Below are 20,747 nucleotides of genomic sequence, written 5' to 3' on the forward strand. Positions count from 1 at the left end.
GGTGGTGTTATTGCTAACCCAGTTAACCACATTATATCCATTGGTCCATCTGTTGTTCTGCCGATTGAGACCTCCATTACTAATTACTGCAAGTCGCCACCAGCCAAACTGAATATTTTAAGATCACGTTGCAGTTTCAAGGCTGGAAAAGATTCCACAAGGAACAAGACACACCTAAAAATGATAATAAATCGGTCATATTTTCTGAAACAAAAAATGTGCTACTAGCACACTGGATTCAGGTTTAAGAACAGAAAGGGAAAATATTTTTAGCGTGAAAATAAAATTAATTTTATAAAATAAATACCGACATTTTTTAAAACAGATTCATTATTAATAGTGCAGCCCTCTAAGCTTAAAGTAATACATCTCCACAATGTACCACATTGAAAATAATTTGTATTAAAATGTAAATATTGTAATATCTTATGTTGAATTTTTTATCTCTATTTTTCCTGTGCAATGCTGGAATCACAGAAGTTTGCTGCACAAGGCTTTTGAAAGAACAACAAATTTCAGCGATCAAATAAAATGGATAAATGGTCAGGTTTCTCTTGTAGCACCTAAAAACAAATAAGCAGAAGCTTATTTTCCCCCCTAACAATTTCATATCCATTGATATGGGATATCTTTTTTTTAGGAAATCCAACAGACCCAGAATGCAATATGATGCAGTTATGTCAAGTTATGAAAGGGACAGCCAATGAGTGTTACAACAACAAAACATAAAAGTTGAGCAGTAAATCCTTGAACAGTGTGAACAGATGAGGTCATTCGAAATGAAAAATAAATCACCGCAGCATGGGTGTCTTTAGACAGAAATAAAGAGGAGTAATTTCCACAGGATCCATTCATTACAAAATAAATCTCATTACAAATATTATGATGCAAGTCATTCGTGGTGACTTGTCTTTTAATTGTGCAGTTCAAACCGACACTTATTGTTCTTGTAGGCCTGAAAGTACCGGAACAGAGCAACACACTTATGACATGATGTGATATCAGTCACATTGGGAATTTTGAGATGTATGGATTAGAAACAGGAAACTCATCAACAATACTGTCTGTTAATTATTGTCTTTATGTAACAAAGTGAATGAACACACAAAGCAATTGAGATGAACAAACCCTACACAGATGTTCCTTTTTAATATTCATTCAGTATTCCAGCAGCTATTTTTTTTAATATGCAAGTTATTCTGTACATGTTTGTTTATATTATACAGCAACAATATTTCTAGCTCCAAACACTGTTTCTTTGCAGCTTCCTCTTGGCTGATTATTTTTTTTTGACTGCAATAACCAGAGCAACTATCATGAAGGAAAAAAAAAATACAAGTGCAATCGGTGAGTAAAAATTCACAGTACAAATAATAATAAAAAAAACAGCTTATGTTTTTGACTAGACATGACTAAAAAAATATGTAAAAATAATAATAATAATTAAAAAAAAAGGTTAGAAGTGCTTGCTTTACTGAGTTGCTGCAACACTCGATGCAAAAAAACAGACCATGTGTACAGAAAACACAGAGCACACAGTAATACTTCAACTATAAATGTAAGCTTATATTTGCATGTACACACATGCTCAAATGTCTTGACAACAATACTTTTTTTTTTTTTTGTAAACGTGTCCATCGTGGACCTACCATTCACTGACTAGAAAAGTAACTGGAGACCACAGCACAGATCTACCCACAAAGTAGGACCAGATGTTCCAAAGCAAGCTGATTTTCTCCAGGCTGGTAGTCAACTCCGCTCCTCAGTGACCAATACAGTGTCTTGAGTTACAAGACGCTATGTCAAACCACTAAACAAGGCCGACATGTCGTAGATCACATTTATCCGAAACATGGTTAAATTTAGCGTCGGGGCAGCTGTTGTACATTTCATCTCTGGTTGCGTGTCTAATCATGATAAAACTTTCTTTTTTGTAAACTCGTGCTTTAATGTGGCTTTGTGAATTAAAGAGTAAGGATGAAAGCTCGCTTTGTGCATTTGTCGTTGCACAAAGACCCCACCCACCACCATTCCCACATTGATAGCTTGGCTTTAATACTGATCAATACTGTAAGTGGATTGTGTTTAATGTCCAAGGACAGGTTTAACAGCCCAAGACAAAGACTTATTAGCTTTATTACCCCAAATGTTACCAAAACATTGGCTTCTAAGTTATAAACTACATATCGATAACAAAATAAGGTACAACGGAAATTAAAACGAGTATAAAAGTAATTCATAATTGTAGTGTAAATAAAAGTGAAAAATGAAATCCATGATAAAAATCAAGTGACTGTACCATGATTATGGATGGAATGTATAATCAAGTGCCACTAGAGGGCAGTAAACATTCACATTCCATCTGAAACGGCAACTGGAGCTTCGTAGCAAAAAAACGTGAGGGCCTCTGTCGAGTAAAAAAAAACAAAAACAAAAAAAATAAAAATGGACTTGTTCCATCAAATGTTATACTTACATGCACAGAAGTACCTCAGAGTGGAGTACCCTTCACAGAACTACAATACGAGAAATTGTTGAACAGACACCAGCAATAGTAAATTAGTTTGTAACCCTTTCCACCTCAAGGTCCTCAAATCTGGCGAGCTAGGCTCTAGAGCAGAAGTGGGTCACAATCTTGATTGAAAGCTTTCTTGAGCATCAAAAGAGACAGTCTCATGGAATGAGTTTGTGACTTTGCCCAGTTTTTTATAGTTCCCCAAGTTTCATCTTAAACACTGGATTCTCAACTTAAAAAAAAAAAAAGTCTTTAAGTTCCTGTTGCTTCCCAAATCTGATATCCAGACTTGGACATCTTTTCCATTGCATTTTCTCAGTCCCTCAGACAGTCTTCCTCAGCGATACCTTGTGCCCTTAGCTCCTCCAGGACGTTATCCAGGTGGCCTGAGTCAGGGTAGCCGTGGCCAGTCAGGTTGGACCCGAACTCAGTCTTGTGATGGACTTCATTCCAAATCACTGTGTCAGTCTCTCCAGTTGTGCTGGAGGTTCCCACAGAAAAGATCAGTCTGCGGTCCCATGCCACCAGCAACAACTTCAACACCTGACAGATAGCATTTAAAAGATTAGTCGGCAAGGCATGACGATGCAAAATAATATGCATTCAACATCATAACATTTAGACTGAAAAGCAGTAAACAGGCAGCTAACGTACTAGGCGGCCTTTCTCACTGTCCGGGAGGTAACAATGTCTGGGGAATCCACGCGCTGTGAAGGGCTTGCCAGGGTTTGAGTGCTCAGGACCCTGTAGGAAAGAAAAAACACAAATATTATAACCTGCGATAGGTTTAGTTTTAAAGTGCTGCCTTCGCAGCAGCACCACAAGTATTTCATTATTTAGACCAGGGGTGCACACTTTTTTTTTTTTTTGCATGCGAGCTACTTATAAAATTATCTACATACTATAAAAATATCTTTTTAATGTCATGTGATCTACCCACACTACCTTTGCGGTAGATCACGATCGATGTATTGGGCACCCCTTGTTTAGACCATAAAACTGCAAGATTCTTTTTTCTGTTTTATCAGATCATAAACTCTTATTGAAGGGAGGTGCTGATTGGGAAATAACATTTTTACAACATCGATCCTTTAAAATTATGAGCACTTTAACAAGCCTGGGCTTCTATTGATGCAGGTGAACACTTTCAGGTTCAAAAAACAACAAAAACAAAGTGTTTTATTAATTTGACCCAAACCACAATCCACAAGAACAGTTTAGTATAGATTCTACAAATCTCTGGGATTGTACTGGAGGGATAAGTGATTAATGGACTGGTGTACTGATCTGAAAGGTGGAGACTAACATGTCTCGCATAGTTGCTTAATTACGCTGGGATCTGGTGACTGAAGGCCATAGCAAAGATAATACAATATTTGAATCCTTATCAAATCATTCATCAAGTCCTTGTGCCCTATGAATTGTGGGAACTGAGCACAAGTTAAAAGGGACTACAAATATAGAAAAATGATTACAGCTATTTTTTTTCCAATTCTCCCTCATATGCACTTTTTATTGCTTTAGATGATGCCTGTGATGTAATAAGAACCTGTATGCCAGGAGGGATGTTGTAGATAATCCGGATGGTTTTACAGTCAGGGTGCCCGGGCAGCGAGTGCGGGATAACGTGATACTCCATCTTGCCTGGTGGCTGGTTGCCAGTCTTCACTCCATAGATGGTCTTGCAGGTGGGGCACTGCAGGCTGCCGTCTTTGTTGCCATTGTTGTACATAGCCACTAGGCATTGCAGGTGGTACTGGTGCCCGCACTGAGACAGACGGCCGACCGACTCTGCCCGGGAAATGCCACCCACGCCAGGGCCTTTGTAACCAGAGGGACCTGCTAGAGCCTCCATACAAATAGTGCAGTCCTGTGAAAGAAAAAGAATACAATACAAGTAAGCAATTCTCATATCAATGACAACAACAACATGGATAACATATCTTGAGATAAATAAAGGTAATTTACCTCCTCTGGAGGGTTGCGGACCTTCTGCAGGTACCTCCTCACGACTTCCTCTGGAGTTCTGCCTGTTAGTGTGGAAGAAAAATGTCAATATTTACACAGTTAAATATTTGTGTGTAGAGTTATTCAAGGCCAAGATTAAAATGGCTCTTGTCGTGATTAAATACCAACAGTATTTTACAGTACTACCAAGTCTTTATACAGTGCATCCAGAAAGTATTCACAGCGCTTCACATTTAATGTTTGTTTTTTTTCTGAAACGGAAATTTAATATTTAACTAAAAATTTTACAAACAATACCCCATAATGACAATGTGGAAGAATTTTTTTTGAAATCTTTGCAGATTTATGAAGAAAAACCCCCCCCAAAAAACTATGTACATAAGTAATCACAGCCTTTGCCACTCAAACTTAAGCTCAGGTGCATCCTGTTTCTAATTATCATCCTTGAGATGTTTCTACAACTTGGAGTCCACCTGTGGTTAATTCAGTTGATTGGACATGAACTGTTATCTGTGGGACCTTCTATAGACAGAAGTGTGCCTTTCCAAATCATGTCCAGAGCACAAACCCATGGAGTCCAAGGAATTTCCTGTAGACCTCCGAGACAGGATTCTATTAAAGCACAGATCTGGGGAAGGGAACAGAAACATTTCTAAATGGAAGTAGTTTGGAACCACCAGGACTCTTCCCTAAAGCTGGACGCACAGCCAAACTGAGCGCTCAGGAAAGAAGTGCCTTAGTCAGGGAGGTGATTAAAAACCTGATGGTCACTAAGAAAGAGCTCCAGCATTCCTTCCAAAAAAACAACCATCTCTACCATACAGGCCTGATTGGTGAAGTGCTTCAAGTTTGCCAAAAGGCAGCAGAAGGACTCTCAGACCATGAGAAACAAAGATTGAACTCTTTGGCATGAATGCCAATCATCATGTCTGGAATAAACCAGGCACCATTCATCACCTGGCCAATACCATCTCAACAGTGAAGCATGGTGGTGGCAGCATCATGCTGTGAAGATGTATTTCAGCAGCAGGAGACTATTCAGGATCGAGGGAAAGATAAATGCAGCAATGTACAGAGACGTCCTTGATGAAAATCTGCTCCAGAATGACCTGGACCTCAGACTGGGGCGAAAGTTCATCTTTCAGCAGGACAACAACCCTAAGCACACAGCCAATATAACAAAGGCTACAGGATGACTCCGTGAATTTCCGTGCCAGCCAGAGCCCGGACTTGAACATCTCTGGAGAGACCTGAAAATGACTGTGCACCAACAGTCCACATCCAACCTGATGGATTATGAGAGGTTCTGCAAAGAACAATGGGAGAAACTGCCCAAATATAGTGGTGTACCAAGCTTGTAGCCTCGTACTCAAAAAGACTTGATGCCAAAAGTGCTTCAAAGTATTGAGCAAAGGCTGGTAGTTTTTAGTTTTTTTATTTGTAATAAATTTGCAAAGTTTCAAACACACAGTGAAAACGGTGCCAACTACAGTATTTGTAATATAATAATATAGAATTACTAATAAGTAATATTAGTATACCCCAAAAACCACTAGCACAATATTATATATTTCTGATGTGTGTGCTCACCTTTGCGCGCTTGTTTCTTGGTGGTTTTGCGGCAGCAGTGGCCAAGGCCTGGCACAGGCTTGATGTCGCTTTTGCTTACAGGTGGGGGGTGAAGCACCAATTTGGGAGGGCGGGTCAAGCAAACAGGAAGCCCTGCAGCACTCATCAAGATGCCGGTTATGCCTTCCAAAAAAATAAAAAGAAAGTTAGTGCACGTTCCCTGGCTAAGATCCCTGTCCTTCGTCTTAGCAACAATCAGCAGAATGTGTTAATCGGTTACTCACCAGCCAAGGCTGGGTGAACAGGACTGGAGCCATTTAGGTTTTTAACTGGGACTGTTGGAACTCTGAAACATAGCAAAGAAAACAAACCGTTAGACTCACAGATTCTATTACACAGATTACAGAGTAACTCATTCTTCAAAAATGACAATGGTAAGAACAGATTGGTCAGATGGAAGACAGTGTGTCATCATGTAGACATCTTTAGCCATAACCCCCCTGTGTTGACCTGAATAAGTCTTATGTTATGCTCCCAAATATAAACCAAGTCAGACTGTCAGACTTGATGCTGCCTTCAACATAATTACTTCAAGTTCATACAAAAAAAAAAAAAAAGATTTATTAAAGACAAACTGAGATCAGTTTCTTGCTACACAACTGAACACATAATATTACACCATTTATTTACCCTGAAACACAGACTAAGAAAAAAAATCCTGAAACTTACATTATTATTATTATTATTATTATAATAAAAATTAAAAAATCAGGCCACACAATGATGACACTAAAGAGAACATTTTCAAAACATACTTACGAGTTCACCTTGATTACGGTCATGTTTTTTTCTGACCAACGTGAAACAAACAAACAAAAAAATCCAGTTTATTGCTTCCTTTTCAGCTCTTTTCAATAAATACGTTTAATTCAAAAATACATAAATACATTTTAAAAAGCCTGTACGTGAGGCTTTATAAATCACCCTACAGTACAACACAATTATTTCCAAAACTCCAGGTCCTTCTCTCAGCGGTCTAACGAGCGTCCTCTCTGCCCCTAGAGTTGTCTCTTATAGAGCTAATCCACTTTTTCCCCATCTGTTGATGTGCAGCTGGGAGATGGTCACGTCACAGGGCTCGGGATTACCTCTCGACGTCAGGCTTTAAAACTCCGCCATAAGGTTCCATCACAGCCGCACACACACACACACACACACACACACACACACACACACACACACACACACACACACACACACAACAAATCTGCTGTCCTATAACAGCTCAGGTTAAAGGCGAGAAATGCTCTTAGTCACTGACAATCTCAATTATTAGCTGAAACCAACCAGTAGGATTGCAAAGACGCACACGTATAATCATAATCACATTAATACAACAAGTATTATTTCTAGGTTAGAAGGCAAGAACAGGGAAAAACCTAATTCTCCAGTTTCCTCCAACCTTCCAAAACATGCTGGTGGATTTAATTATATTACACTTCCAGTTTAAGAGAGTATGTGTCACGTTTTGCAGTGTGTATATAAAATACAATCCAGGACCAACAGCAACCCTGACCAGTATAGAATGGTTACGTAGTTACTTTAACTGAATGTTGCGTGGTCGTAAAACTTTCAAACAGAACACACTCATTCACCTACACTCCTGGGCAGAACAAATAGGCCAAACCCAAAATGGCAAAATGTGAAGCTTTTAATGATCTGAACAATAAAACACAGGTCAGAAAATGAGCCAGAATTTAACAAACTGTGCCACCATTAGTTCTAGGGGAAAACTAGAAACGGTGAAATTCTATTATATAATCAAAACATATACGATTAATTTGCATGTTATACAATTATTACACGTCCGACTTCATAGGTTTTAAACGAAGTGTTAATTGTTTGAAGTTCATCAACATTAAATGGAACACACTTTTTCCCTCCGTTTGAAGAAAAAAATAAAAAGGCCAGCTATTTACTCAAGACTTAAACAAGTAAAGAAACCAAAGCAAAAAGCTATTCTACAACTCAATTTGTTCATTTCTCTCATTTCCCAATTAAGGATTTTACCGTTAAAAGCTTCATACTTTGTCGTTTTCCTCCGGGAATGTACAGCCCTATTTAATATTGCATGAAATGAAAGCACTTAACGAGTGTTTGATATATAAATGCAAAAGCAGCCTGGATTTCTATCTCTGGACAAATTAAAAAATAAATAAATATTTATAAAAAAAAAAAAAAAGCACAAGTTACCTGTATAGATTGAAAAATATAGGGTTTTGTGTTTAATACTTTCATTCCTAATACATGGTTTAAAATACAGAAAATATAATAAAAAGAACTTAATCTTTTACGTAAGATTGCGGTCCAAACGGAGCAAGTTGTACTTAAACAGATCATGTAGTACATCAGTGTTTATTAACAGAGTAAAAAGGAAGAATAAAAGGGCAAGAGACGACCTGTAAACCCCCCCGTCACGTTTTCCACTGGCTAATCTCAACCGTATTAACACAAAACCCATATGGCAAGCACGAAGTCACCTAGCAATACCCGAACACCTCTCTGTGCCACACGGCAAAAGAAAACACCAGGTGAAAGAAGCAGAAGGGATACAAGCATCAGGAACTAGATGAACTGATGACCATCCTAAATCGTACTCAGATGCTCATGAGACTCGTGACAGTCCGTAATCCTTTCTGACACCTTTTCTGAAATGTCACTTAGTGGACAGGTGGATGAGCAGAGTGCATTCGCAAAAGAAACCGTGTGATTCACTCAAGCACAAGTGAGATGACTATTCTCATGAAACATTCATAGAAATCATTTCAGATTAAAGATGAGCATTACGAACAGTAAGGCATGCGTAATTGCACAAAGGTCAAAACTCAGACGCACGACTGAGCAACAGTCGTGCGTCTGGATCAGACAGATCAGTCAGCCGACACGCAGACAAAATGCCTTTCAACGGTTTGTGGTGATGCAGCGGACCTACTAATTGAGCCGTTTTGACATATTCGAATGTATTGTAGTGCGATTAACTAATTCATGAGAAAGAAATCGTTTTTGATCGGATTTTTCAACCTTGATTGTTTATAGAGATTGTTTATATGTTCATCTCCGAAACAAAAAAAAAAAGAAAAAAAGAAATACTATATGACTAAGACCCCTTATATGTTTTATGATATGTTTTTCGAATACTCAGAACAGTCTTTATTTTGTCCTTAACACCCCTAAAGTTATTTGAATGAGAAAATCAGGCTCTGATATAAATCACATTGTTTCATAAGCGAAAAAAAAACCAAAATTAAAAAAAATAAAAAAAAAAAAAAAAGGAGAGAATGATGCAGACAGAGAATGAATGTTGAATATTACATCAGAAATTAAAAAAATCCTTCAAACTCAACAAAGACTTAGCAGGAGGTCTACAAAAAAAAAAAAAAAAAAAACCTGCAATACGCAAATATTGCCAAAGATATGCTTTGGCTACATGACAAACTTTGCTAGACGCATGCAAAAATGGTACGCCTTTATGATAATTAAAGCCTGAAGATTAAAGGATGAAGCTAAAGATTCAACAGGCAAGTTCTATCAATAGCGGATTATTTCAGCGTTCTCTTTACAGCAGATAAGATTTTTGAGAGTGATTCAAAGTAGTAGAGCTAATACATGTAGCACCAATTCTCAGGATAAAATAAAAAATAAAGAGAAAGTGAAGCCTTGGATACATCAGCGGATGTGAAATTGATCCGAAGCGAGTTGTATGGTTTTTGCATTGTATTTATATTCTAGATCGAGAAGCACATCTAATCGACTGAAAGAGGAAAATTCACACACCGATTTTAGCTACTAGCATTACGGTGAGTAATGATGTGAATTTCCTACCCTTTGAAGAACACTGCACATCAAAGCTTTCCAGTAAATAAGACCATTTAAAATGCTCATTATTAAAAAAAAAAAAAAAAGTGTTATAACCAGTTATAAACATTAAAATATTATGTTCACACTCACTGTAAGATTGAATAAATGTACACCCTAGCAAGAGTGAGCAACATCTATTTTTCCTACAGCAGCACATTTCAGTCGTTTTTCTCCTCTCATACTTCAACTTGCCCATTCTAGCGGTTTTTATTTATTAAAGAATTCGTGAAATGTCCATAAAGCTAGACCCTGTTATCATTCTCATTTTCACACCTATGTACAGTCAGTCTCTCGCTAGGCCTGTTTTTCCCCCTCATGAGAAAATAATAACCCGCAATAAAAACATGCAAAGTCCTTGAGGGGGAAAAAAAAAGAAGAACAAAGACTAAAGGGTTCATGCTTGGTTACGAACAAACTCTATTAGCACAAATCCTCCTTCTTGTTTATCATATGAAATGGGTCATTCGTGATCATCGCGGTCTTCTTTCCCACAAGAGATTGTTTTTTTTGCTTGTCTATCTTTAAGAAAAGGGAGTTCGACACTGCGAGGGTGGCTAACAAACGTCTCCTCTATTGATCATATCTCTGCTGTGTGTTAAGAGTGGAACGCCTTTTAGCAGACTCACACACACACACAGAAGATCTTCTTTTCATAGATGAATAAAACATTTCAACATATACTGAGTACATCATGGAAAAGATATATAGATTTCTTTTTTAAAATCACCACACAAGTGTAGCCTGTGGTAGTAGTTATTATAGAAACTTGCCATGTAGTTTATTAATGTAAACCTTTAGTCATGTTCAAATCTATGCACTTCATGTCCAAACATTTTTCAACTAGAAGAAAAAAAAAAAAGAAGCATACTACTGGCAGGAGGTTTTGTAGGACTGTAATTAAACAAGAAAGGGATGAGGACATGGTACTTTGTACATAACAGCAAGCATTTTTTGTAGTAGAAATGACAAAAAATACCAGTGAGGTGATCGTAAAAAGCCTTTTTGAGTGTTAAATATTCCATCTAGTTCACTTGGGAAATAAACATACATCAATAATTCCTTATATAGATATCCTTAAATATTTAATAGAAGTAATCGGAAATATTGTCTGTATTAAACCATTTAAGTGCAAAACAATGTATATGAAAATGGTATTTGCATTTAAAAACAGCTCTTGTTACAATGCAGCTTGACAGAAATCTGGGTGTAGATTTACACTATATGGACAAAAGTTTGTGGACAACTGACCCTACGATCATGGGCGTAAATCCCGGGGGGGGCAGAGGGGACATGTCCCCCCCATCCGAGGGTTGTCCCCCCCAAAAAAAACTATTACAAAAAAATCGCACTCTCTATTATATGTATACTCTATTATATGAAAAATATATGTATGTATACCTAAAATAATTGTGTAAGTAGAAAACCCGCAAAAATGCATTTAGAAACAGTTGAGTCCCCCCTCTCCTTCCTCACAGTAGTTTGACCCACTGCCTGTTTTCCCAGTTCATCTCACCTTCGCTACACACACGAGTCAGGTGTGTGTCTGCAGCTCAATTACACAATGACACTGTGTCTTTATACTGTAAGTACAATTTGACTATTATTTGTGTCCCCCCCTCAAAAATTACTCATGAGAAATTTTATATTTATTGTCCCCCCCTACTGTTGAATGAAATTTACGCCCATGCCTACGATTAGTATATACATTCTGAAAACCCCATTTCACATTTAGTGCGTTATAATAACCGCCACTCTACTGGTAAGATGTTCCACTAGATTTTGGAGTGTGGTAAATGGAGATTTTTACTCATTTTTTACTCAGTCAGGTAATGATGTATTTTTTTTGCACAGAAGCATCTTCATGCAGGAACAGGTTTGGGTTTGTGGAAAAATGTAAAAGCTCCTGCATCCAAAGACATCCTATACAATTGTGTGCCTCCAAATTTGTGGTAAAAGTATGAGTAAGACCCAATGATGTCCAAATACTTTTGTCCACAGCATGCTGCTGACTACTGAGCAAGTTGACACAAAGATCGGCAAGGGCAAAATTAAATACAAGTGATAGCATTAAATATAAAGTTTTATGGTGATTACTTGTTTTTCCACTCAAAAATGTTTAGAAGCTCTGACATTTCAATTAAAAAAAATAATAATAATAATAATAATAATAATAAACAATAAAATCCCTACACGAGGGGAAAATGTTGGGGTGGCAAAGTGCGGGGAAACTTTTGCCTTTAATGAAATATTCGTTAAAACCTCAGTTCTTGGCTTCAAACATGACAAAACCTGTTAACATGTGTCCATGTTGGCTTCTTTGCAATGTCAAATCTAGTGTTTTTTCAAGAAACAGAAAACCCAAAAGTAAATTAAGCCATTATGGAAGTTCCCACTGGTGTTTCAGAAAGCATTTTAATTAAATGAAATAATGATCGATTGCTGTCACAAATGTTTTAAGTACAGCCTTTTGATCTAATATCTTTAAACAAATGACTGTAATATCCAGTCTGTAAAAAATCCAAAACAAAACAATGCACCAAAAAAAAAAAAAAAAAGTTCAGGTTCAACCCGGTCACAGGTTATTACCATCAAGTACACACACACGGTCTAAAAGTTCCACTTGGCAGCACTAAGCAACTCAGCATATCACATGATCTCTCTAGTGGTTTAGAGCAGGACTTGACACCTGTTCAGACTCATTGTACAGACAAAAAAACTAAAAGCAAAGCAGGGTTTCAGGTAACTGAACTATATATCGCATTTGGTTAGTTTGTTTCCATCATCTTTGAGGTCATATTGAAGTTTCCATTACGTGGAGAAAAAAATTAATGAAGATGCGGGGGTGTGTGGGTGGGTGTGAAAGCAAAAAGAAAGTAACCAGGCCAAACTGAAAGTGACATTTCCTGATGGTAAACTTTTCTCTCTGTCTGACTGATCAGTATGCCACAGTCAGTGTGTGCTTGTCTGCTGCCTCGTCTATGCTTCATTTCTGTTTCTTCTCAGTTCCAGCCTGAAGCGGCCCAGTGTCTGAGACAGGCTTTTGTGTTTAAAGGACATCGTCTGTATCTGTGACACACACACACACACACACACACACACACACACACACACACACACACACACACACACAAAAACACTTGCCAAACAAACAACTCTTCCAGCACCATCACCTTCGAGATGGACCCAAACACACACACACACACACACACACACACACACACACACACACACACACACACACACACACACATCCCCAGTTGCATTGTGTTGCAAATACAAACCAAGCTGCCGTCTGCCGACAAAAGGTTGCTGTGGATACGCTCTCTGCACACACATGCATACTCTCACACACTTACACAATAGGGCTGCAGGGGCCCTGAAGAATGAACAGAGCCTGGGAACTGGGAAAGCAGAGAAGCACAGCAGAGCGAGAAGAGTGGGGAACCTAATGAACGAGAGTGACCTGTTGACATTGATGGAAGACTCCCAAATTCAGTCTAGAAATGTTCCCCTTAATTTCCTTCACTTCCTATTCTCCATGCTAAAGAGACAGGGTTAGTGAGGACAACAAATTTAAGCAAAGATGTAAACAGAGTTAAAAAATTTAAAGTGTCTCTAAAAACGTGTCCTTGAGAGTTGTGAACTGTGACACATTAGAAGAAAGAGTTTGGCAACTAGACAGTTACAGTAAATGACAGTACATGTTTTTTTTTAATAATTTCCTTTTATTTAGTTTTGCTGTTTGATTTTCGGCTGTCTGCAGTACGTCAACACGCAAACGTCTTGCTGCACCTCACCCAGCCTTCATACTGCACTCATGACACTGTATATGGGGGGGGAATTATTTTTTAAAAAGTGCTCTTGATAGCTGCAAGTCATGTAGTGCTATTTGTTCTCTTCCAAGATACCACAAACCAGAAACCAAAAGCTGATTTTATTATACATCTATGTTTAATATATAATAAATTTGTGCACTTCACAGCATGGGACCCGATTCTTAGCTTTACCCAAGACCAAGCTGGATTTGCTTCAGCATCAAAATGTAATCAGTCAAATGCCATTTATTGTGCTGTAAGCGAAAGGTTTTTTGACTTTCCCATGTGTCTTGTAAACTCTGTGGGTTTTCTTTTTTCCGGTATGTCTTGTAGAAGAAGTGACAACCAACAACCATCAAAGAAAATGAAAAACCCATTGCTCAAGTTTAAGGCAATGCAGGAAAAGCTTTAACCACCAAGCAGCAAAACACAGCCTACACCATGCACACACAGTGCTCAGACAAAAGGAGAAATCACAGCCATCAAATGCAATCAAAGCCCAATCATGCATTTTCATTTTCCTGTACGAATTACATTCACTAAACATTAACAGTTTATGTTTAAAAAAAATATCAAAAGTAAAAAAAATATATAATAATAATAATAATAATAATAATAATAATAAATAATCCTTATATTCAAGCAAAACTGTCCTACCTGATTCCCCAATGCCCTGTTTTAGTGTTTAAGCACCATATATTTCATTATGTGCATTAGACATTTATCCCATTTGTGAGGGGTTTAAAGATGTTTCCTGCTGTACTCCCATGGGAAAGGCACGAAATGTCAATGTAGTAAAGTAAACAAGCAAATGGTGGCATCCGAGGTTTCGGAAGTACGCTTTTGCTGATTTCCTGTCCATGATTTGTTATATCCATTAAAATCTTCATATTTTGTCATTTTTATTGTGGCCCATTTTTTTCTCTTTTCTTTTGTGTGCAGAAGTAAGTTTTGTCTTTACCAGTATTTTAGTATTTAATTTACCATTTGTATTAATGTAAAAATTGTCATCATGTCCACAAACACTAAATACCTTAAATCTAAATTGTTAAATATTATAGAATTGTTCAACCAAACATCTTCCCGAATATATGGTTTATCTCAGGCCTCCTGTCTTTTCCAAGGACCATAAAGAAATGTGGTGTTGACATAGCTCTAGCTAAATGTGTGTGTGTGTGTGTGTGTGTGTGTGTATATATATATATATATATATATATATATATATATATATATATATATATATATATATATATATATATATATATATATATATTTTTTTTTTAAATGGAACCAGGCATAAGTCATAAATGTGGACTTCTGTCTGTACTAATGAGCACAAGCCTAATAAAAGTACTAAAAGTACATGCACACTGGCATTGTTCCAATATCAAAAATTCAGTGAAAAAGCCAGAAGTGCAGACTTTACTGAGAATGTTCTAATACATAAAAAAAACAAGAAGCATTTTCCAGTGGCCAACTGTCAATCTACATTCACCGACAACTTTATTAGGTGCGTTTGTACACCTGCTTATTCTTGCAATAATCTGATAACCCAATCCTGTGGCAGCAGGGCCATGCCTAAAATCTCGAGAGGAAGAGAATGGCCAGACTGGTTGAGCTGCCATGAAGCATACTAGAATTTAAATAACTATTAACAACTGTGGTGAGCAAAAAAGAATCTGAGAAAGCAGCTCTGAAATTTTAGGCAGATTGGCTGAGCTACAGCCGCACATGACAACATTGGGTTCCACTTCTATTAGCAAAAAAACAGGAATCTGAGGCTTGCCTTCTTGTTTTTGGTTGACAGGAGACGAACCCAGTGTGGTCTTCCACTGTCCTACCCACAGCAATGTGTAAAATTTGTGCGTTCTGAGCTAATGTTAATGCTCAACACCGCTTCAAAGAATGGTTATTTAAGGTAGCACAGACTTTAAACGAGTCTGACCATTTTACTTTCAATCCATGTTTTTTGTTTTTCGCACCACTCTGTGCATTCTCTGGAGAGTGTTGTGTGTGAAAACTTCTTTGATCGCTATTATGATCCTTGACTTGTATCTGTAATGTGTTTTAGCATAGGTTGTTGCTACATGTTCAGCTGATTGGATAACTGTGTGAATAAGTGGGTGTAAAGATGTTTTTAAATGTATACTATGTTTGTAAAGCACTAGGTCACTGAGATTGCTGTAGTAAAAATAAAAAAAATAAAAACGATTCCAGCCAAAGATATGACCAAGCCATATGCATAGATGGCATGCAGGTTTTTTTCTTTTCTTTTTTTTTTAACTATTCACAATGGTTCTTTTGATGGTATGCAGTCAGAAAAGTTAAACTCTGGAAGGGTACTTGGGTCTAACATGATTGCATTGGCAGGTGTCATTTTCAAATCCTGAGTGAATTTATGGTTACATTTGAAAGGGAAATGGCATAGCAATGCAAAAGATGCAAACACACATTATCTGGTCCATCTGACCATCCACTCCACCACTAACACCATGATAATTCAATGAAAACAGCCAAAGATAAACATCGCTTTACTGTAGGCCTCTCATTAATTTTTTTTTTTAACTACTGAGCTGAGACAACATCAATAAAGCTAAACTCTCAACAAAAGGTAATGAAGTCAACAGATCTGGGCCACTACACTCATTAAGCTCCGTTATCCCACCTGTCAACATAGTCCTCTTCATTCTCAGTCTAATTAACATTTAGAAGGTACTCTAGTTAACATCCACTTGATACATTACTGCTTCAGTTAAAATCAGGTGTGTTAGGCACAATAGTTTGTGCCCACACTGTTATCAATATCCTATTTAGAAAGAATCTTAAATGTTATTAAAAGCCAAAAGGTTTAAAAATGTGTTTGCTGTCTAACATTTTAGAAATAGGGTGAGATAAACAGCAGGAATACAGTACAGGGCAGCTGTTGCTGTGGAAACTCACCCAGAGGCGATAAGTGCCCGTGACTGTGCCATGGCGATCCTCTGCAGTGCAGGACGGCTGAGGCCTGCCAGGCTGGCACGGGGTGGCACTGGGGCGGCACAGGCTGCTGAAGACACGGGGCCTAGGACTCGGGCTGAAGGGGTTGGGGCACAGGTGGCAGTTGTGGAGATGAGGGCACTGGAGGATGTCTGATTTGGTGGAGAGGTAGTATGAGGAGTAGAGGAAGGTGGAGGAGGTGGAGGAACAGCAGGTGGAGGAGGACGGTTGGAGGAAATAGAAAGAGCGGCAGTGGCCGAGTCTAGCATGGACAGCGAGTGTGCAAACCCACCAGCTGTTGTGGAGTTCCTGTGTGGTAGCGTGAGCGAGTATGAATGGCCCCGCTGAGCAGTTTTTGGACTCCTTGGCCTGGGCAGAGGCATGGATTTCCGACCCAGAGTCTGTGCCATGCTTGTGGTTTTCACACCCAAAACCAACATGCACTGCTGACAAGAGCAAGGCTGACCGAGAGAAGTGATGGTTGAAGCAGGAAGGGCTCCACTTGGGTATGCGCTTCCATTTCCACCTCCAATTGCAGACACACTCATCCCTGAGTGTGCTGCACTCCCATTGGATGTCCAGGCATGAGGCTTAGGCAGAGGGCCTGAGACGAGAGGGTAGGCCAAGTCACAGCGTCTTTGAATGCGACGTCGGCGCTGTGTCTGCCTGTTGATCTGAGTCATGCCCTGTAGATCGATAAGATAGCAGAAGCCGATTGGCGTCAGGTCCAGCCATGGTTGCTGCCGCTCCCGAGCTGCTTGGATGGCAATACCCACTTCTGTATCATACGGCGTCCATGTGCCCGAGTCGTTCTCCCACTCCCACACCCAGCCCTGCCCTGGAGCCGAGCGCGGGTCATAGAAACTCCGGCGCACAGGTCGCAATGTACCTGCAAAAAAATTTTTAATATGCCTTCAGAAAGAGCGATTATATAAAGCCACTTTATAAATTGCATTTTTTACACTGATGGACAAACTCTCGTTTACAATTACACGCTGGCTGACCAAGTCTATTATTAACATGGACTTTACATACTATAAAAGTCATAAGACTCAGCTTTGCTCAATGAATTAGCAGGATTACAAGACTGCTATGTCTATAACTGCTTCAATAGTGATCAAGAAATCAAACAAATTTCACGAATATGAAATGCATATTTGGTCCACAACTTAATCTGAGACAAACAAAAAACATATAAGAAAACCAGTTTCCACAGACATAATCAAGACAAAAAACAAATGGACAAACAAAGCAATTAGTACCTAAAGAGTTTTACAGTACATAAAACAGAAAGAGTATTCATTTGACCCCCCATGCCCCCACTGATGACCTCACTTGACAGCTATTCGTCTCGTTCCTCCCCCCTTTTAGTGTTTGGAGTAATGGGCTGCTGCCCTTCGCTTCATTCCATCTCTCCATATGAAGCACTCAAGTCAGCCTTGCACAATGGCCTTTGTCAGCTTGGGGAGGGTGATTAAGTCTCCCCAAACTTCTAGTTGCCAACAATCCACCTCTTTGTTTTAGTTGCAACTTTCTACCTCACATAGGCAAGTAAGCTTTATGGCATTTAGTCTCTGCTCACCCCATTATAACAAAACAAAAAAAATCTTGTTTGCAACACAAAAATGTTTTGTATTTCCCATACGTATTACCAGGTCTGCAGTTTCCCCACAGAAATACCCATGTTAAAATATCAATCCAAATTCAGATGGAACACCTACACCAAATCCAAGCTAAATCCTAAGATCATAGCAAATGCATTTCACAACTTTTAAGGATCTGTAAAAATGCTGCCTCTTGCAATATGCAAACTATTTCACAACCAAGACCCCCTGAGAGCTCTCTCTCTCTCTCTCTCTCTCTCTCTCTCTCTCTCTCAATCCTCAATCCATTCCTGGATCCCACTCAAAATACTTCTCGGCATTCAACAGCATTTTGTTCTCATTTTCAACATCATCTTTTGCAGGTTATTGTAAGAACACATTGTGTTGGGTAACTGGTGCAATCTTTTTAACAGCTATGCATTTTTTTAATCTATAGACTGGATAAATCTGTTGCACAGGTTAAATAATTTTTGGGGAAAAAATGATAAATGTAAAGTTCTTCCTCTCTCTTGTTTATTGTCATTTGTAAATTCGGCTTGATGATTTTTCCCCTCACAATTCCAACAAGTTGTTATGGTTCCATGTCTTAGTAAAACGAGCATAAACGTATATTCGATTTACAAGACCAATATGCCTCTACATCATTAGCATTAAAAACACTGTACAGATGACAAAAGTGTTTCAGTGGTCAAAAAATACTGCCTGTAATAAGTAGCGATATTAATTTTCTCACTGCTGTTAAGAGTAAACACTGAACAGTCAAATAAACAGGCCAAGAGGAGACTCATATTGAAATGCCATGAGTAACTTTACTTCAGTTGAGGATACAAGCGGATGCTGACAATCGAAATCATTTCCTCGGTTTCGTTATCTTCTCAAAATGTCAGTGATCTTTTACAGGTAGACGACATTATAAAAAGGTATTGAAACTGGGGAGGAAATCTTCAAATGGTTATTTTTCACTTTCAGGTCAGGTTTCAGGATGTGGTTAAGGAAACAAGCAAAAGAGAAAGATTTCAGTTCTCCTCTGTTATAGGTTCTCCAAGTCCAGTTCATTCTTTCATTGATAAGTGATCTATGAACAACAATACTAATACTACTACTACTACTAATACTACTACTACTACTACTAATAATAATAATAATATTAATAATAATAATAATGGTGGTGGATAATTTTTGTGTGTAATATCTGGGTTGTTTTTTTGGGGGCTATAGCAATCATGGGATTTCCTATATGTAAACATTACAGGCCTGCTGGAGAACAGAGGGCTGGAGCTTCAAATAACAGGACTTTATGGTGAACAGGTTGGAAAGAAATCGTGCACAGAGGATCTCACCGGTGTCTTGGCGGAACTGGTGCATGGAGTGCAGGTCGATGATGTAGGGCGAGAGTCTGGAGTCGACCTGGCCGAGCGCGACGCTCCCCGCGCCCCGCGTCTCCCCGCGGATCACCGCTTCGATATGATGCGACACAGCCGGGCTGTAGGGCCTCCAGCGGCCGTGCTCGTTCAGCCATTCCCACACCACCACCGCCGAAGCCAGCAACATCTCACACAGTCCCCGCACAAACCTGCGGAGAAGGGACAGCAAGCGCGTCACATCGACAAAGCCGTCTCTCGATCTGTCTTGCTCTGTCCCCCCTATACGTTCACATCACCGCTGGGGAAAAAAAACATGGACGTCCTGCATTGGACGCGTGGAAGTTCACGAATGCACGCACGCATCCACACCATTAAAACACTGCACGCTATCGGTCAATGTAAATAACGAGGCTTTAGCAATCGTGACCAATATTTTACGGGCTAACAATAAATCCTGGCGTTTTGTGTGTGTGTGTGTGGGGGGGGGGGGAATCATGTGTAATAATGCACATGGACTCGGTTACATAGAATCAAATACAACCGATTCATCCTCACGCATCATCTGCTGGCTATAACGTGTAGATGTAGCTTGACTGTCGCCTTGGATCCTTCCTTTTCTTCTCTTTTTTTTAAATCAGGATGGAAAAGCATTTCGACACGGCGAGCAAATAAGAAACACGACACTCACCTGATTAAGATCCTGTGTGCTGTTTAGCTGCGAAATAATTCAAAACAACCAAAGACGGCATGTTTCTATAGCGGACACCTCTATATTTATTATAAAGCTTGGGTGCATTCGTGCATTCGTGCCCGCGCGCCTCTGTGTGTGTGTGTGTGTGTGTGTGTGTGTCTAGTTCTCCAGCACAGCTAGTTAGCTAGCTGCTCTCGACTTGCTGAGCTGATCAAGCTGATATTGACTTGGGGATTGGTCACATGATGGAGCCTGATTTCATGGCACTTACTTCTCTACAGGATTTCTCCCACGCCTATAATTAACACTCTATACGTTCAGCTCCGC

The 20,747-nt window shown here is 39.0% G+C and overlaps 1 protein-coding gene across 1 annotated transcript; it reads right to left on the reverse strand.

Annotated features, from left to right (window-relative positions):
- Nucleotides 1-1,113: 1,113 nt before the first annotated feature.
- Nucleotides 1,114-20,685, reverse strand: dtx4a (deltex 4, E3 ubiquitin ligase a). The gene is made up of 9 exons (XM_046852247.1): nt 20,418-20,685; nt 19,706-19,938; nt 16,726-17,650; nt 6,337-6,398; nt 6,074-6,235; nt 4,484-4,545; nt 4,065-4,385; nt 3,170-3,259; nt 1,114-3,058 (listed from the first exon to the last, which is right to left on the reverse strand). Exons 2-9 carry the CDS (start codon nt 19,914-19,916, stop codon nt 2,831-2,833), a joined length of 2,061 nt encoding a protein of 686 aa, XP_046708203.1. The 5' UTR covers nt 19,917-19,938; nt 20,418-20,685; the 3' UTR covers nt 1,114-2,830.
- Between the last annotated feature and the right edge of the window lie 62 nt (nt 20,686-20,747).

Source organism: Silurus meridionalis, chromosome 6 (assembly GCF_014805685.1).
Source record: "Silurus meridionalis isolate SWU-2019-XX chromosome 6, ASM1480568v1, whole genome shotgun sequence".
NCBI lineage: Eukaryota > Metazoa > Chordata > Actinopteri > Siluriformes > Siluridae > Silurus > Silurus meridionalis.